The 18456-nt window shown below is 60.7% G+C and overlaps 6 protein-coding genes across 6 annotated transcripts; 3 read left to right on the forward strand and 3 right to left on the reverse strand.

Moving 5' to 3' along the window:
* Positions 1–585: 585 nt before the first annotated feature.
* A1Q1_06359 (protein-vacuolar targeting-related protein) lies at positions 586–2042 on the forward strand (the record flags this gene model as incomplete). Its single annotated transcript, XM_014321473.1, has 7 exons — positions 586–715; positions 775–875; positions 931–1086; positions 1155–1383; positions 1421–1556; positions 1602–1664; positions 1703–2042. The coding sequence occupies 7 exons, from the start codon at positions 586–588 to the stop codon at positions 2040–2042; spliced, it is 1155 nt and encodes a 384-aa protein (XP_014176948.1).
* Positions 2043–2533: 491 nt separating this feature from the next.
* Positions 2534–3763, forward strand: A1Q1_06360 (ER to golgi family transport-related protein; the record flags this gene model as incomplete). Its single annotated transcript, XM_014321474.1, has 3 exons — positions 2534–2713; positions 2932–2992; positions 3033–3763. 3 exons carry the CDS (start codon positions 2534–2536, stop codon positions 3761–3763), a joined length of 972 nt encoding a protein of 323 aa, XP_014176949.1.
* Positions 3764–4508: 745 nt separating this feature from the next.
* Positions 4509–5391, forward strand: A1Q1_06361 (uncharacterized protein; the record flags this gene model as incomplete). The annotated part of the gene is made up of 4 exons (XM_014321475.1): positions 4509–4757; positions 4808–4854; positions 4909–5288; positions 5351–5391. The coding sequence occupies 4 exons, from the start codon at positions 4509–4511 to the stop codon at positions 5389–5391; spliced, it is 717 nt and encodes a 238-aa protein (XP_014176950.1).
* A 467-nt stretch (positions 5392–5858) lies between these two features.
* Positions 5859–9014, reverse strand: A1Q1_06362 (uncharacterized protein; the record flags this gene model as incomplete). Its single annotated transcript, XM_014321476.1, has 1 exon — positions 5859–9014. One exon carries the CDS (start codon positions 9012–9014, stop codon positions 5859–5861), a length of 3156 nt encoding a protein of 1051 aa, XP_014176951.1.
* Positions 9015–9512: 498 nt separating this feature from the next.
* On the reverse strand, positions 9513–10784 carry A1Q1_06363 (S-adenosylmethionine transporter; the record flags this gene model as incomplete). The annotated part of the gene is made up of 3 exons (XM_014321477.1): positions 9513–10055; positions 10249–10509; positions 10569–10784. The coding sequence occupies 3 exons, from the start codon at positions 10782–10784 to the stop codon at positions 9513–9515; spliced, it is 1020 nt and encodes a 339-aa protein (XP_014176952.1).
* Positions 10785–16544: 5760 nt separating this feature from the next.
* A1Q1_06364 (uncharacterized protein) lies at positions 16545–17811 on the reverse strand (the record flags this gene model as incomplete). Its single annotated transcript, XM_014321478.1, has 3 exons — positions 16545–16718; positions 17000–17084; positions 17207–17811. The coding sequence occupies 3 exons, from the start codon at positions 17809–17811 to the stop codon at positions 16545–16547; spliced, it is 864 nt and encodes a 287-aa protein (XP_014176953.1).
* Between the last annotated feature and the right edge of the window lie 645 nt (positions 17812–18456).

Consider the following 18456-nt stretch of genomic DNA (forward strand, 5'->3'; position numbering starts at 1 on the left):
AAAATGTAGCCCCCGAAGGCAAGGGCCGAAGGTACTAGACGTGCCTGGCCGAACGCCCCGTGAAAGGGCCCACGAATCCCCCGATCTTCGGTGTCCATCAGGCAGTTATCTCGGAGGGTTGGCTGCGCCCCACCCAATGTTGATCCGACAAGACTGCAGGTGTTGGTGCGACAGATGGGCGATGCTGGCGACTCTTATAGTGGCGAAGAGGTCACTGGCGGGCAGGGAACAATGGATAACTGACATCGGCTCACTAGCAGGACGACAATGGCGTTTCACACTGTGGCTGATGCACCGTGAAACGCCGGACTTTGTGGACACACCCTCGCAGAGCGCCGGCACGGACTTGGCACTCCCTTGTCAGCATGCTCACAACAGACCCGGACGTCTCCCCAATCACGCGCAACTCACCGTTCCTCCCACGAGGGAATGGCTAGCTGTTCCGAGCTCCGTCGACCTTCGGAGCTATCCATCCATTGTCTTCACTTTCCCTCAGCACCGCCCAGACTCAAAGACAACTCAACGTACAATGAAGCACCTCTCCGACGTCTCCCCCCACCCACAACCCCCGCCCACGCTGACCCAATGCAGATCCAGCCATCAGATACCTCCCTCCTCGTGACCGAGCCGTACTTCAACCTGCCCAACATCCAGGAGACGTACGACCAAATGGTCTTCGAGGAGTGGGAGTTTGACAGCTACTACCGGTGTACTCGTGAGCTATCCGTCGATAGTACAAGCTGACAGCAGCGGCGTCGCTGATTCCCTACGGAGGCATGTTCAGCAATGAGACCGACATTCCCCCCGAGTGCATGATCGTCATTGATGCGGGGTACTCCTTTACGCACGTCGTGCCGATCCAGGGCGGCGAGGTTGTGTGGGAGCACGTCAAGCGGTAGGCTTAAAGGATCGCCTCCTAGCTGACAGCAGAATCGACGTCGGCGGCAAGCTCCTGACCAACCACCTGAAGCACCTCATCTCATTCCGGCAGTGGAACATGTCGGACCAGACGCACGTCGTGAACACGGTGCGAGAGGCGTGCGGATACGTCTCGATGGACTGGCGCAGCGACCTCGAGAAGTGCAAGTGAGTTCGCGGCCCCCTGAACTCGAACTAACGCCAGGCGCAACCCGCGCAACAACGACATTGTGCAGGAGTACGTGCTGCCAAACTTCTCGTCCAAGCCGTACGCTCGCACGGGATACATCCGATCTGGACCGAACGCGCTCTCAGCAGAAGAGCTCGAGGAAGCGGAACTGTCGGAGAAGCCCGAGTCCAAGACGAAGAGGAAGGTTCCGGGCGACGACGACGAGGAACAGGTCCTGTTCATGGGCAACGAGCGCTTCGCGGGACCAGAGCTGCTCTTCCACCCGGATCATATCGGTGAGCTGAATGCTCAAGCGGATGCAGCTGACATCAGGCATTCAGCAGATGGGTCTGCCGGAGACGGTGGCTTATGTCATCTCGTGCATGCCAGAGGAGCTGCAGGGGATGTACTGGGCGCACATCGGTGTTGTTGGCGGTCTCGGCAACATCGATGCCTTGGGAGAACGTCTGTGAGTTTCATGCTTCATATCTTCAAGAGAAAGCTGACGCGACAGGGAGCGCGACCTGCGTGCGCTGTGCCCGGTGGACTATGATATCGGCATCTACGAGGTGTTTGAGTGAGTAACCGCCTTCCCTGCACGCACTGACAGTCAAGACCCGTTTCTGCACCCTACCAGGCGGCCGTGTCGTTGGCGTCCAATGACGTCTACCTAACCAACTACCCTGTGACCCGTGCCGAGTACCAGGAGCACGGATCGACGATCTGCCGTCGCAAGTTTGGTGGACCGGCGTACAACGTCAGCCCTCCTGGCTTCTCGCGCACCGACGAGGAGCCCGTCGACGAGCACGAGCAAGAGTTGCGATACGCGCTTGGGCTGGACAGCATCAAGGGGAGGGGCAAGCGCAAGGGGGAGGAGGAGGTCACGAGTGGAAACTGGGGTGGCCGGAGGAGGCGTGCGCAGGAGTCGGGGCTGGTGTCTGGTCGATTAAGATGAGCGCGCTCTGGCATGGCTTGCTCGGCGTCAACTGCCCGCTACATGAGACTTGGATGGGGGCTGGCGGGCACTGCCATCAGCCACTTGCGACTGGCAGCGGGCTGTCTAAACCTTGTGCGACGCCAGATGAATGGAAACGTCAGGGGCTGCCCGGTTTCACAGGGGTGGTAGCTGGGGGGTGGTCGATGAGAGACACGTGTCAACTTTGGTCCCGCCAATGACGGCACTTAGGTTCGAGTGCCAGCGCGACGTTCATGACAATTGCATCCTAGGTCATCCACCCCGCTCCTTTCCATTTAATATCTTCTTTTACACTTTCTCTCCCATCTCCACAGACTCCACTGCCAGATCTCGCAGCACCCGACCGACCTGCTTGCGACAGACATCTGATCCGACACCCCCGACCTCGCGCCGCCACTACTACCGCCTCACGCACTCGTTCCTCGCCTCTCCGCCCCCCTCAACCCTTGCGCCAGACCTCCACCGGCGTCATGTCCCAGCGTATCCACCTCAACCCCAACCGCGGGCAGGTTCCCATGATGAACCAGGGATATCAGCCCGATCCCATCAGAACGTCCTCCCCCGGCTTCCAGAAGTCGGACAATGAGCTCGTCGCAAAGATCCAGGAGGTCAGCTCCAAGATTGAGGACGCCGTCGACTCCATCTCCCAGGTGCGTATAGCGTTTTGGACCCCTTAGACGCGGGACAGCGAACCTTGAATGGAGAGGTGACACGACACACACACACCACAAACATTGTGTGCACCCGCGGATACACTGGCGAGACCGAGCCGGAAACGTGTAACCTCTCCAGCGGCCACTGGTCGCTCTCCCGTCTATGGCGTGCAATCGCAATAGCCACAAGCGCCTGATCGCTGACTAGTAAACAGCCTATCCGCCCCTACATCCCCAAGCTCGGCCGCTTCCTCATCGTTGTGACTTTCCTCGAAGGTGAGTATCTAGCTGTGCTAAGTGTGTAGCTGACGTGCAGATGCGCTCCGCATTCTGACCCAGTGGTCCGACCAGCTCTGGTACCTCCAGAAGCACCGTCACATTCCTTGGGGCCTCAGCCACCTGTTCCTCCTCGCCAACGTTCTTCTCATGCTCGGAGGATCCGCCGGTGTTATCATGCAGCGCTACCCCGAGATCTCGGTCGGCTCGCTCCTCGGTGTCGTCGTCCTCCAGGCGCTCGGCTACGGCCTTCTCTTCGACATGAGCTTCTTCCTCCGCAACCTCTCGGTCATCGGTGGCCTGCTCATGGTCCTCTCTGCCTCGCTCCAGAACAAGAAGATGCTCTTTGCCGGCATCCCCTCGCTCTCTGAGAACGACCGCCGCAAGTACTTCCAGCTCGCCGGCCGTGTCCTGCTCATCTTCCTCTTCATCGGCTTCATCTTCCAGGGCGAGTGGTCGGTCGGCCGTGTCATTGTCTCGATCTTTGGTCTCGTTGCGTGCGGCATGGTCGCCGTCGGCTTCAAGGCTAAGTGGTCCGCTGCCTTCCTCGTCATCCTCCTCTCCGTCTTCAACGTCCTCGTCAACAAGTGGTGGAAGGTTCACTCGGCCCACCCCCAGCGCGACTTCCTCAAGTACGACTTCTTCCAGACGCTCTCCATTGTCGGCGGTCTCCTCCTCCTCGTCAACATGGGCCCTGGAGGCTTCTCGGTCGACGAGAAGAAGAAGGTGAGCTTCACTTTTTTGATCAAAGCTGACAATCAGGTCTACTAAATTCTCACAACTCTACCCTACAGTGCTCCCGGGAGCAAGCAATCCACCATACCTAAAATGCATAGCTTGATCATACGACGGGCGTCCGAAAAGACTGATCTGCAGGTGTAGCCCCCGAAGGCAAGGGCCGAAGGTACTAGACGTGCCTGGCCGAACGCCCCGTGAAAGGGCCCACGAATCCCCCGATCTTCGGTGTCCATCAGGCAGTTATCTCGGAGGGTTGGCTGCGCCCCACCCAATGTTGATCCGACAAGACTGCAGGTGTTGGTGCGACAGATGGGCGATGCTGGCGACTCTTATAGTGGCGAAGAGGTCACTGGCGGGCAGGGAACAATGGATAACTGACATCGGCTCACTAGCAGGACGACAATGGCGTTTCACACTGTGGCTGATGCACCGTGAAACGCCGGACTTTGTGGACACACCCTCGCAGAGCGCCGGCACGGACTTGGCACTCCCTTGTCAGCATGCTCACAACAGACCCGGACGTCTCCCCAATCACGCGCAACTCACCGTTCCTCCCACGAGGGAATGGCTAGCTGTTCCGAGCTCCGTCGACCTTCGGAGCTATCCATCCATTGTCTTCACTTTCCCTCAGCACCGCCCAGACTCAAAGACAACTCAACGTACAATGAAGCACCTCTCCGACGTCTCGAGCGAGGGTATATAAACCAGTCTTTGCGACATTCCAATCAAACGCAACTACTTCACGATTGATTGGAATTCGAAACGCTTGCCACTGGTCATGTTGCTCACGACCCTGCTCGCCTCTCTTTCCCTCGTGGCAGCCTCCCCGCTCCCCTTCGCCCAGCAACGAAACCACACGCTCGAGCCGCGCAACCCCGAGCAAAGGGACGCCCTAACAGGCGTCACGACGCTACACTCCAAACTGCCGCTGGGCACAAACTTCTGTCTCGACGAAGACGTCCCGGGGGGCTTTGTGCAACTTTGGGAATGCCACGCGGGGGTGAACCAGCAGTGGCGACTTGAGAAAGTTAGCCTGGACATGGATAACTTTAAGGCGCAGAGTGTCACGCGCTTCAGGGTGAGGAGGGTGGATACGGATCGTTGTCTGCATTTCGTGGCGCCTGGTGAGTCCCCCGCTCTCGCCCTTCTCTTACTCTCCACTTGTCACTTCCGTCCAGCCGGATTCTCGCTTCACCTCCGTTCGACCCTCCACTCGGGCCTCCGTTAGGGCCTCCGTTAGGGCCTGCGGACCTCACGTCGAAACCCCAGCTTACCCCAGGTTCCGGAGACCACTACGACATCGCCTCCGAATACGTCCTCCCCCTCACGCTCGCGCCCTGCGACACAGCAGCGCGGTTTACATGGCAAGACGAGAGTCTGTGCGCCTTCATCGGCAACGGGGTAGACTACTACGTTAAGAACGGGCGCGACTATGGATTCTGCGTCTCGCCCGCTAACGCCGAGGAGTCCGGCATGACGAATGGAGACAGGCTCGCCGTGAAATCGGACCCGGGGTACAGGATGAAGTTTGACACGACGTTGGCGCATGCTGATGCGAGTGAGTTGGCCGAGTATGGACTCCCCGTTCGGACTGGGGGGAGGCAGGTTTGGCATCCATAGGGGGTTATACAGCTGGACAGATCGACCCTGTAGAGCGGTAGGAATGCCATATGAGTACATACATGTAGTGGCGTGGGGATCCCGTGACCTCTTTGATGCGCGAGAAGGGGGAAGAAATATGGAACGCGACGGTCAAGAGTCCAGACTCAAAGAGGTCGAACCCAAGTGGCGGGTCACACGTCCCGATAGAGTTTGCTCCAATATGTACTCGTTTCCAGCGCGTCGTTACGTTTGACGCCGTGGGATGAAACGGCGCTCCACCGAGGCCGCCGAGGGGTGGGCGTTGTGTCAGCTGGCAGAAGGGCTCCCCCTTGGGAGAACCGACGGAAACGAGCGGGAACTGCATGGGAGCATCTACCAGAGAACTGTATGGGAGCATCTACCAGAGATGCATCGTTTGTGGCACTGAGAACGAAACACGAGAAACTAACCGAAAAGAAAACAATGTACAGAGGACGGAATGAGAGACGCCGAGGTGGAACAATGGAACGCTTTGACAGTGCGAGCGTCACTTCCTCCGCTTCGACTTGTTCTGCAGACGCGAGACCTTCCTCTCCGCCTCACGCGCGACCTGTCGCTGGCGCCGGAGCTGCTCTTCCTCCTGTTGGCGCTGGCGCTCGGCTGCCTCCTCCCTCTCCTTCAGCTGGCGCCTTGCCTCCTCAAATCTCTCGAGGCGCTCCTTCTCCTCCCGTTCGGTTTTCTCCCTCTCCTCCCTCTCGGCCTTCTCCCTCGCCTCTGCATCTACTTTCTCCTTCTCGGCCCTAGCCTTTGCTTCCTCCTCCATCTCCGCATGGTGCTTGTTGACCTTCTCTGCCCACCTTTGCTCCCGCACTGCCACTGACTTTTCGAGGCTGGCCCGGTCGACAAGAAACTTGGCCTGTTCCGCGGGTGTCAGCGAGGCGAAGATTGCGTCCAGCTCAGCGGGAGGGGTGGTGTGGCCGTTAGCGGGAGAGGCGGGGAGGTGGAGAGAAGCAGTCGAAGGCGAGGCGGCGGGTGTTGACTGAGCCGGGACTTGATCACCACCATTGCTAGGACCGGCGACAGCAGCGCGGGCGGCAGCGAGGCTCCTGGCAGAGCTGTTGACCTTCTTCCCCAGCATGCGCTTACGCGCGGCCGCCTTTCCGCCCTTCTTCCGTGGAGGCGGGGCCGAAACGACATCGCCGAGTCCGTCAGCCCGAGGAAGCTGGGGGTACTCTTGCGGAAGTGGGCCGCGCTCTATCGCCTCGAGCTCTGCCAGCTCCCCAGTTCCGCCACGGCCTTGGGCCGACTTGCACCCCCAGCCCGGACCCATGCTGGCCATGTACAAGAGCACCTGGCGGAGTTTGTCCGGCACGCCCCTGTCGCGGGGCAGGGCTACGCCCCAGTTCTCGACCGCGTCGGCGAGCATGGTCTGCGCCCAAGATCCCAACTGGAGCCATCGCTCGGCGACAGGCTCGGCGGCCTCGTCGCCAGCCGCGCACAGAGCGACGAACGTCCTCCGCGCAATCTCGACGGCGCTTGCCTCGACCTCAGTCCACGGGCCGGCGGGCGCCTGTGCGGCACAAAGGCGGGTCCACGTCGCCGCCTGCCTCGACGAAAGGGGGGGACCCTCGGGATGCGCGGCGACGGCGAGCGTGCCGAGGAGCAGCTGGATGAGGAGGAAGACGGCGCCGCACTGGTTGCACCGGCAGGTGGAGGGGGGAGGCGGGATGGAGGCGAAGTCGGGGCCGAGGCGCTCATACAGATTGGGCCGGCCCGAGTTGTGGAGAAGGAGGTCGTTCGGGATTGCGAGGGCGGGGCTGAGCAAAGCGGCTGGCGCTGCGGGAGGTGCAGTGGGGGGAGCTGGCGTCGTCGGTGGCGAACCTCTCGCCACCGAATGCACGGACGGCGCGGACGCAGCAGTCACGGGCTCCTCAACCGGTCGATAGCGAGAACTCGTGCGGGAAAGCCTACCGTTCACCTGCTTCCCTGCCGGTCCCTTTGGCGGAGGCGGCGGCTCGGTCCACACTGTGACCTGCCCGGCGTTCTTCGACTTAGCTGGGGCCGGAGGGCCGGCAGTGCTCGATCGAGAGCCGTTGGGCGGGGTGTGGACATGCGCAGATCCATTCGTCTGGGTAGCGCTGTCAACATGGATGGGCTCGCTGGAGTTGCTGCGCTGCTCGGATGTTGATGCGAGGATTGGGATATCGTCGATGCTCGAGGCAGCAGGAACAGGCGGCGAATTCGGAATCGGTGTGACGGGCGACGGTGCAGCGACAGTCGAATCATTGATGGTCACGATGGCGGGCGGAGGTGCGAATCGGGGAGAGGCTGCAAGCGGTGCCACTAAGTTTCCGTTGGTACCGTTCGCTGCATCGCCCTTGACCTTGACAGTCGGCTGAGGATGCCCGGGATCGACGCGCGGCCAGACTCCATCAACGAGCCCCTCGTGCGCCTTCAAGAAGACGCAGAAACAGTCCCACTCCCTCCGTTTATGAATGCACACGCGCACCACATCGTAGACCGGGGCGTCAAGCCATCCAAACTGGCGCAGCTGCGCCTGATCACGAGCCCACGCCTCGGTCATCCTTTCCCTGGTCCTCACCACCTCGTACCGAGTCGCCCAATCCAGCAGGCTCTTCTCACTGCGCACGTCGCGGGCGGGAACCTTCGCTTTGTGTCTGTCCTCGCCGTTCTTCTCGCTCCATGCCGCAACAGAGGAAGAGGCAGAGCAAGCCGGCGCGTCGTCGATGGGGTCGCCCGGATCATCCGCGTCGATCACGTCGCTGAATACCACGGCCTGCTTGGCGTCGAGATCGGGCAGCAACAGAAGGACACTGTACCGCAATTGATCCTTCAAGACGGCGCGCTCCGTCCTGTCGATCTTGGGGCGGGTGATCTCGTCGACTAGGCCGCGGGGCGGGCTCGCGAGTACGGCGCCCAGGCGCATGATGTGCGGGAGGTCGGGCGGCGTCGTCGCGGCTGTCGTCGTGGCGCTCGGTGCGCTGTCCGCCTTCTGCACGTTCGGCGGGAGCATGAGGTGTCGAGCATGCAAAGCCCGGCTCACAAAGGCCTCAGCGAGCCATCCCGCCTGCCGCGCGACGATATCCTTCCTCATGGCCGGACTCAAATTCGAAGGTCCACGGAGACGGACATTGCCGCAGAAGAACTCGAGAAAGCTCTCTAGACGGCCTTTGTCCCACCACGTCTGCGCGTGCTTCCCATCAGCAACGTCCTTGGCGAGGAGGCTCTGCATGAACTCGACCGGGTTGCCGAGGAGGTGCGAGCCCGGGTGTAACGCCAGGTGGCGCTCGAGCGAGAGTAGAAGCTGCCTAGCCTCTTCGCGCTCGATGTTCAGGGATTGGGCCACGCGGCGGAGTAGACGCGGCGAGAGGCGGCGGGTCACTATGCGTGTAGCGTCAAAGTCGGCTGGGGATGATGTGCTCGCGTTGGGATCGAGGGGGCGCTTGAGGTGCTTCGGGGTGTGGTGGGTGTCGATCGAGGGAAGAGGTTCGAGAACGAGAGACGTGGGCTGGGGCGACGGAGGCGAGAGGTTGGATGGGCTGGAGGGCTGCTTCTCAACGGAATTGGCGTCTTCGGTAACACGGGAGGTCTGAAGCTCTTGGGCAGCGGCCGGCGCTGCTTCATCGTCGTGAGCGTCCTCGTCGGGTGTAGATGGTGTCGGGGCGGCCGGTGGCGGCTCCATGGCCTTTGGCCTTGAGCAGCCTCCGCCAGCCATGACGGCGTCGTCGTTCAGAGCACTGCAATGAGCTAGTGGGTTGATTCTGATGAGATGTGGGTCTAGAGGTGATCAGGAAGTAAGGATGCCAGTGAGGAGAATGAGCGACGAGCGAGGATGAGGGGATGAGGAAGTGTAGGACTGACAAAGCTGACACGTCGCTGTCTCCCCTTAACCCTCTGCGGGTGTGTGTCTGCTCGCGCCAGCGACTGGTATGCAGCACGCTGGCTGCCTGTGTGGGTTGACCGGACCGCTTGCGTTGATGGACAGGTGCGAGCTGCCACTCGTGGTGGGGAACCCTTCACTGCAGCTTCTGGAATCAACCGTCGTCGCACCTCCATCAGACAACCGCAATCCCCTGTTCGTCAGTTCCAGCGAGTCGTTTCGGCGTCAGCAAAGTCAGCAGTCGTCGTCAGCACGGAACCGACCCCCAGCAATGCAAGTGAATGCCATGTCTATGATCGTCTAGTTCACCTCCTCCGTGCTTCGCGGCACGCCCGGCGCCCCGGGTACGCCGAGATGGATGCAGAAATCGTAGATGCCGAGGAACACCGCGCCGCCCGCGCCAATCATGACTGTGCGGGGCACCCAACCGGAGAACAGCCTCGCGACGCCCTCATTCTTCGCAATGCTGACCAGTCTTCCAGGGAAGGACAGCACCGACGCACTCCGCCCCGAGCCCTGGTTCTCGAGCATGACGCGCGTCTTGACGACGTCGAGGGGCGTGGTGAGCGCCGCGGCCGTGCCGCCGGCAAGGGCGCCGCAGAGCGCAGCCTGGATCGAATTCGGGGTGCCGAAGAGGTTGGCTTTCAGCCACTCGTAGAGCGGGAACTGGATGCACGAGAACGGGATCTCGCGCGCAATCGTGATGCCGAAACCCCTGTAGAAACCCCTTATTCCCTCTGTGCGCAGCGTCGTGAGCGCCGTCGCGTAAGAGGACGCGCCGTACAGCCCCGACTGGGTGCGTTGCTTCACGACCTCGGTCGGCACGCGGATCAGACACGAGACCTGGTGTTAGCTTGAGTGAACCATTGCCAGCTGGCGGGCAGTCTGCTTCTGGTGTCGAGAGTCGCAGAGCATGGTGAGACCTCTAGAGCTACCAAGGTCCACACTGGCTCCTCGACTCCGGCCCAGCCAGCAATCCCCGCCCAGGCAGTACACCCACGCAGCTCGCTCCGCTCGCTGCTTGCAAGTCACTTACAAATTCTCCCCCACTCGCAGCAAGCATATGCACCATGCCCCTCCCCTCGACCCTCCCCCTCAATGTCTTCTTCAACGCCTCGTACGTGACGAAGAAGGCTGCTGCCCCGGGCGCAGATCCAGCCCCGACAGACCCGACACCGCGATAAATCCCCCGGAAACCACCAGACGCCAGGAATCCACCGGGGGACTGGATCCGTGTCTTGATCGTGTCGAGGGGGAAGAAGAGGAGGTCCACTGCGAGGCCGGAGGCGGCGCCGGACTGGCGTCAGCGGTCAGTCGGGGAAGAAGGAGGGATGGGGGAGGGGGGGGGCGGCGCACCTTCATGTGCCATCGGTACCGGATCGAGGAGACGTTGAAGAAAAGGATGGGGAAGAGGACGATGATGGAGAAGATGAGGGCGCGGTCGTAGTGCGTGCGCTTGCAGGATTGGTCTGTGAGCCCCTTCGAGTCGACGAGCGCGAGGAAGACGATCTCGCCCACGAACAGCGTCAGTGTCCAGAGGAACTGGATCACTTCGCACACCAATGCGATCATGGTGTTCGTGTGTGGTTGAAGATGGGGGAGAGGCGGAGTGTGAGGTTGTGAAAGCGGTCCTCACCCCGACTTTCGCCAGTTCCTGTCCGACCTCGAGCCGGAGGTTCAGGCCGGAATCGAGGCGAATGTCATCAGTACGCCTGTCAGTGAGGCTGTGGTAGACGCGATGTGGGAGGCGTGTACGTTTCTCCGGGACACGGCGCCGGGGTTGAAGGCAATAGCGACGGGCCTGCTTCGAGAGGTTCTGAACCATGCCGCCTAGCCGGTAGAGGGGAGTAATCCCGCGTGTAGAGTTGCTGGAGCTGCCTTTGTTCGATGTATATCATAGCTCAAGCAGTTCGCGGCCACTCTTCCCCTCCCACGGAGCGCGGGGTGCGGCAGGGTGTGGGGCACACAGCGGCTGTTGGGTTGTTTTCAGGGACGGACGTGGTCACTGGATGACGTTGTGGGATTTTCCACTCGTCCCATATCCCACTTCTTCCGTCGTCGCAGTACGCAGTGGAGACAGCGCCGGGGCATGTGATCCAGCGTCTCCGTTCAACGACCCGCGTAGTGAGTGCATCACACGTGGTGGACGAGTCGCTTCAATTGTTTAACCGGACCGGGAATTGCTCACCAACCCTGGGTTGTTAAACTCACCTCACCGCCTCTGTCTCGCCTCAGCTCGCCAGCTATCCACTGGGCTGGATCGGAAAGTCTCCCTCGACATCTCACGTCTCGGAACAAAACCGGTCGGGTCATGCTCATCGCGTAGTTGCAGATCGCAACGTCGCTAGGCGATGCCAAGACAATAATGCCAACCGCTGATTACGACGGTCGGGCGCTCATCCAGTAGATAGCCGTGTCACATGCCCCTATCGACAAGGGCGCCTCCCTACGTAGGCTCGGAACATCCAAGATCTATCGCTGCATGATCACCCGACCGATGCCCCGCACTCCCCCCGTATCTGTAGGAGGAGTATCGCAGAGGCGCGCGGGGGCGCTCGGACTGCTCCTTTGCGCCATGGTTGAGGAGTTCGTGTATCCCCGCCTAATCTCTATCTCCTTCGACAGGTAGATACAGAAGGGAACAAGCCTCCTCCACTCTCCCCCGCTTTCTCCTCCCCCGCTTTCATCATTGTCGCGAGAGGCGCCTGGTTGCGTCTGGCCCGTTCCTATCCGTCCAGTTCATCCATGCCCTTCGTCAGAGGCATGCAAGAAGGGTTTGAGCCGCGCTGCAGAGTTAATTAAGTGCCGTATTCCAGCGCTTCCAGCTATCACTCGGGCTGGACTTCGCGTACCTCGCTGTTCCTTACGGTATCGTGCGGCTGAGAGGGACGATCACCTGACCTCCCTTCCCTCGTTTGCCCACATCCTTTGCGTTGTTTGCGTTGCTCCTTGGCAGGTCAGTGCGCTCGGTCTCGTGCGGAGTGCGGACTACGAGGTGGGGAGGCTCACGGCGGAGTGGAGACATCCGGAACACTCATGCACTGTCCTCGTGAGCTAGCGGGTGGGGAAGGTTGTCCCCGTGCTTCGCTGCGGGGTGGGGTAAGGTGTCCTCGTGCTCTTGCGGGGGTGGGGATGGTGGGGATATCCATAAGTACATCCAGACATCCTTTGCTTCCAGACTGCCTGACATGGAGTGATCGAAAGCTTAGGTGGGGAGGAGAGGAGGGGAGATGTTTACATCCTCGTCATTGCGGAAGTACCATTGCCGTTCATGTGACTTGCATCATTAACACTACGAAGACCATTTTGCTTCTTCCAGGGGTAGAAAGGGGGAGTGCAGTCGAGATGCAATGCGAGATGGGAGCGGAGACGAGTTGGTGATATGCAAGAGTAGTAGTGGTGTATGCTTGAGATGAGGAGAGATGCAAAGATGGATGTGGATGGAGGATTGTTGGAGCCAGCAGAGACGACAGCGTCGGCAGATTAAACCTGAGCCCTAAGGGGAGGGAAGGGATCGGGGGGTGGACCGAAAGCGGGGGAGACTGAGCGCAACGCACGCACGGGTGGAGTCGGTCGTCGGCCACGAGATGGTGCCAAGCAAGACCCAGGGGGGGTGAGTATCGTGTCGTAATTAAGTTTTGAATTTTAGTCTACTACTGCTGCTGCTCTAGGCGATAGCGGCCACGGCCATACCGGGCCATGCATGTACTGTGATAGGGAATCGGGCTGCCCAGTAGCATCACGCTTCGCATCCACTCCTGGCCCCGCCAAAGCCTCAGCCCGCCGATGATGAAATCACACACACACGGCCCCCCGTCACAGGCTTGCTCGTTGGTTGGCTGCGACTCGGCCCTCGGACAGCTAGCTAGATCCTGACCCAGATCCTTTTGTTGATTATTTACTCACCGTTCAGCCGTCAGCCTGGCAACACAATCCACTGACGTCCGCGTGGTTCCGCAGGCCGCAGGGTGTCGAAAGGTCGGCCGGTGGGTGTGCCCGCAGGCGATGGCAGTCGCCGCCGCTCGCGACACTGTTGTCCGATCTCGCCGGCGGCTTCGTCCACATCATCCGTAATCAATTAGCCCACATAGTCTGCATACTCGCACACGGCGAAGCGAAGCTTGCCGATACCACCTTGCAAGCGCTGGGAAACGATAAATCTCCCGATACCGAGAGTTCCGCACCGTGGCTAGGCACTAGGCACAGGGGGAGGTACCAGCTATGCTCGCTTGTTATGGCGGCCTGGTAGGCTGGTACGCTCATTGTCACAATGCATGCGGATCCTATCGGTACACAATGTTGCATGACGGATTCCGGCGTGTACCGCGACGTCGCTCGCTACGTCGCTCAGTGATCAGTGAGGCTGAAGAGCATGGCTGAATTGCACCTTTGGCCACATTGGTATTCATCTGCATCATGCGCATCATGTCGACCAAAATCTGCGTTGCCTTGTGGCGTCCTAATCTGCCGATTACTGGGGAACAGTGCTACCGTCGGGCCGTAGCGTCCCCCCCGGCGACGCCGGTGTCTTACTCCACGGGCCCAGGCAAGGGGGAGGTGGCGTACAGGGCGTCCTTGGTTTCGTGGAGCCATGGAGTGCATGGAGCCATGCATGAGTGGAGTAGGCGTCGCCGTGGGCGGGGGATGGTGGGGGTAGGGGCAAGGGGTGTGGGTTTAGTCGGCGCGCAATTACATGCGAGAGAGAGCGGGGATCGGAATCGGCACCGGGTTCACCGGCACCGGGTCCATGTCGGCGAGTGGGTGGAATGGCGCGATCACCGCCGCCCATCGCTTACACTTTACTTACGAATAAAGTTTTGCCATTACCCTTGTGGCCTGTGGGCCCGGTGTCAATAGGCCATTGAAATTTCCGAGGCCGCACTCATTACAAACAAGAAAGGGACTGTTTAATTGGAATAGCAAGCTCGGCGAGTTCGGGACGAGACTTTGTGAGGCTTTCGCGAGCGTGCGACGCACGAGGCACGCGACAGTTGCGACAAGGACCGGGAAATGGCGTCGGCGCGGGAAAAGCGAGTTCTCCCAGCCCTCCCCTTCAACACTCAGATGCATGCTTCGCACAAGCGCATACGCGACGTCCGCGGTGGTGCAGTAGCAGCGATGGCGAGTGGGCCCGAAACACACTTGCATAGTGAACAATGATCAGCGGGCACACAGATCCGAGGCCCGATTGCAGTGTAGCGGTGATGCAGGCGCCACCGGCATCGTCGCCCGCATCCGCATTGCTTCGTCGCTCCCGCATTCGTCCCCGCAACGAGTCCCGCAGCGATCATGGTGATGCTTGTGTGCACGTTGTCGGCTCCAGCGAGTCCACGAGTGATATTCCGTACCCACTCGGTGCCGCCGTACCCAGGGTTATGTCGGACACATCGGGAGAATAGGAGCGTCCGGCTCATTTCAAGTCGTCGTATCTCCCCCTCATTCAGATGACTGTCGGCGACTGAAAACCATTCCTATTGCGCGATGCATAGCTCAGAATAAGGGAAGCTATAGGAAATCGTTATGCGAGGATGCACCGTGTATAGGGATACGGTGATTTTGGAGGAATGAGCGAGTATGAACGGCGTCTGCCCGGTGGATTTGCATGCACCGCTCCGTGCCGGCCCCGGCTCAGTTGCGGGCTGCACATCTGCGCTTTTGCGGTGCGCACAAAGGTGAAGGGTAAGCGGTGAGCGGCATGCATTCCCGCCGATGTTTACGGTGCCGATCCCCCCGCTACTGAACATGTAGCGCTGGTCGCCGCCGCCTGCCGATCCGGACGGTCCACCCCTCGTGCAAGGCGGTTACCGCCGCCAGATCGTCAAACGTCCAGATAGACCGTCGTGATCTCTATGCGACCGTCGCACTCGTCCGTATGCTCCGTACGCATCGCACCGACTCCGGGTCCGGGTCCGGAGCATTCTCCAGCTATCCACTGGGCTGGATCGGAAAGTCTCCCTCGACATCTCACGTCTCGGAACAAAACCGGTCGGGTCATGCTCATCGCGTAGTTGCAGATCGCAACGTCGCTAGGCGATGCCAAGACAATAATGCCAACCGCTGATTACGACGGTCGGGCGCTCATCCAGTAGATAGCCGTGTCACATGCCCCTATCGACAAGGGCGCCTCCCTACGTAGGCTCGGAACATCCAAGATCTATCGCTGCATGATCACCCGACCGATGCCCCGCACTCCCCCCGTATCTGTAGGAGGAGTATCGCAGAGGCGCGCGGGGGCGCTCGGACTGCTCCTTTGCGCCATGGTTGAGGAGTTCGTGTATCCCCGCCTAATCTCTATCTCCTTCGACAGGTAGATACAGAAGGGAACAAGCCTCCTCCACTCTCCCCCGCTTTCTCCTCCCCCGCTTTCATCATTGTCGCGAGAGGCGCCTGGTTGCGTCTGGCCCGTTCCTATCCGTCCAGTTCATCCATGCCCTTCGTCAGAGGCATGCAAGAAGGGTTTGAGCCGCGCTGCAGAGTTAATTAAGTGCCGTATTCCAGCGCTTCCAGCTATCACTCGGGCTGGACTTCGCGTACCTCGCTGTTCCTTACGGTATCGTGCGGCTGAGAGGGACGATCACCTGACCTCCCTTCCCTCGTTTGCCCACATCCTTTGCGTTGTTTGCGTTGCTCCTTGGCAGGTCAGTGCGCTCGGTCTCGTGCGGAGTGCGGACTACGAGGTGGGGAGGCTCACGGCGGAGTGGAGACATCCGGAACACTCATGCACTGTCCTCGTGAGCTAGCGGGTGGGGAAGGTTGTCCCCGTGCTTCGCTGCGGGGTGGGGTAAGGTGTCCTCGTGCTCTTGCGGGGGTGGGGATGGTGGGGATATCCATAAGTACATCCAGACATCCTTTGCTTCCAGACTGCCTGACATGGAGTGATCGAAAGCTTAGGTGGGGAGGAGAGGAGGGGAGATGTTTACATCCTCGTCATTGCGGAAGTACCATTGCCGTTCATGTGACTTGCATCATTAACACTACGAAGACCATTTTGCTTCTTCCATACACACTCTGCCTACTTCCGACTCTTGACGCTCGCATACTGCGCACGAACCAGTCATTTGGACGTTCCTACGCCGGTCCGCGCCGTGCCTTGCCTTCTCTCATCCGTTCGTTTGTACATACATCCCCCTCTTGTCTCTTCTCCGATCCGGACTACGCTACAGTTTTCCTACTCCCCCGCTTCCCGCAGTACACAGTGTCCTCAAGCCTTCAGGCGGGGACCAGATTGCGACCCCTGCCAAGAGGAGCAGGTGGGACAAGAGCATTCCCGCTCCAGCCATCACCTCACCCTCGTCCGCGGCCGTGCGGCCACGGCCTCGGTCTCGGATGCGCCTAGGTGACAATCTCGTCCACACCCACACACGCCCGCAGCGCATTCAGCGTCTGCTCGTCGGCGTGCTGCGCGCGGTGGCCCTTCTCGTCCTCGTACCACTGCAGCTTGGGCAGATTGCCCGTGTAGTACTCGATCCAGGACACGACCTGGCCGGCCTTGAGGCGCTCGAACGACTTGAGCGAGTCGAGTGGCTGGGGTCAGTGCTCTGCGCGAGCGGCGAGCGAGCGAAGCGAGCAACGCGAGGACGGGAGGACACGGGTCAGAGGAGGTGAATGCGGGCAAGTCTCAAGTCTCCCCAAGCGCGTATGAGCAGGCAGAGAACTAGCTCGCCGAGGTATTGCACACTCCGGAAATTGGGAGTAGGAGCCAGCGCCTTGAGCGGCGAGATGCGGAGAATGCCCAGTGTTTAGGAGCATGATGCGGTGGCGCTGTGTCATGGACAGCCTCAACTCACCGGAAGCTCGCGGGGGATGGGCGACTTGCCGTTCGAGACGGCAACGAGGGGTTTGTTGAGGTAGGCGTTGACCTTGTTCTGGGTCCTGTGGGTGTTGTCAGCAAGCGGCGATCTGGCGATCCGCAGATCATTGGGGGTGGCTGCGCCAAGGCCGAGTCAAGCCCTAAGCAGACCCGAGGCGAGCCCGAACCCGAAGCTCTTACTCACCTCGCCTCGATGGCCTCGATGCGGCGCTCCAGCGCCTCGAGGTCTCTGCGGCTCTGCGCGCGGTCGCCCGCCATGCGGTGCAGGACGCGCTCCGAGAAAGCATTAAACTTCTGATCCTGCTCCTCCTGGTCACGCTCCTCGCGGCGGCCGAGGGGGCGCTGCCCGGGCCCAGTCTCGGGACGGTGGTCGGCGTACTTGGTCGGCTGCATCGCATTGTCGCCATAGGCCGACCCGGCATCCGACGTCTGCTCCTCCTTCACCGTGTCCGGGCGGGTGGAGCCGGTGAAGCTCGGCTGGCGGGTGCGGGAGCGGTAGCGGGGCCGCTCGGGGGAGGCGTCGACGTGCCCCAGCAGCTGGCCGCGGAAGACGCGGGCGTCGCGCCGCGGGCTCGGGTCCACGCGCTTCATGGTGCCCGGCTCGACGGTCGCACTGGCGACCTCGTTGGCAAAGTTCAGCGCATGCTGGATGTGCTCGTCGTGGGGCGGGATGCCGCCGTGCGTCTGGTGCAGCTGCTTGACCTTGTCGTGCTTGTGGAACGAATCATGCGAGAGAAGGCTCTCGGGGATCGCAATCGTCTCCGTGGGGGCTTCGACGGTGGCGGCCATGGTGGCTTGGATGGGGTGGAGTGATGTGTGGAGAAGGACGAGGTTGCCGACGTCCACAGGTTTATGTGAGAAGGGCTGATGAAAGCGGGGACGGACGATGCATGTGGCAAACGGGCAGGTGCGGGTGGTGTTGGGCGGAGTCTGGATTCTCGCTCTGAGAACCTACCTGGAGCCAGAAACGGCGGCGGTTGTGGACGCTGACGACAGAGGAACAAGAATATGACAGGGGTGTGTCTCCTCTTCCCCTCCCACGGAGCGCGGGGTGCGGCAGGGTGTGGGGCACACAGCGGCTGTTGGGTTGTTTTCAGGGACGGACGTGGTCACTGGATGACGTTGTGGGATTTTCCACTCGTCCCATATCCCACTTCTTCCGTCGTCGCAGTACGCAGTGGAGACAGCGCCGGGGCATGTGATCCAGCGTCTCCGTTCAACGACCCGCGTAGTGAGTGCATCACACGTGGTGGACGAGTCGCTTCAATTGTTTAACCGGACCGGGAATTGCTCACCAACCCTGGGTTGTTAAACTCACCTCACCGCCTCTGTCTCGCCTCAGCTCGCCTTCTTGTTCATCTGAACTTGTCCTGTGTTCTGTCCTGAATGACTCCCTGTGTCCTAGCTTACTCCGCCCCATCACTCCGTTGCTCA

The sequence above is a fragment of the Trichosporon asahii genome, assembly GCF_000293215.1.
Source record: "Trichosporon asahii var. asahii CBS 2479 unplaced genomic scaffold scaffold00075, whole genome shotgun sequence".
NCBI lineage: Eukaryota > Fungi > Basidiomycota > Tremellomycetes > Trichosporonales > Trichosporonaceae > Trichosporon > Trichosporon asahii.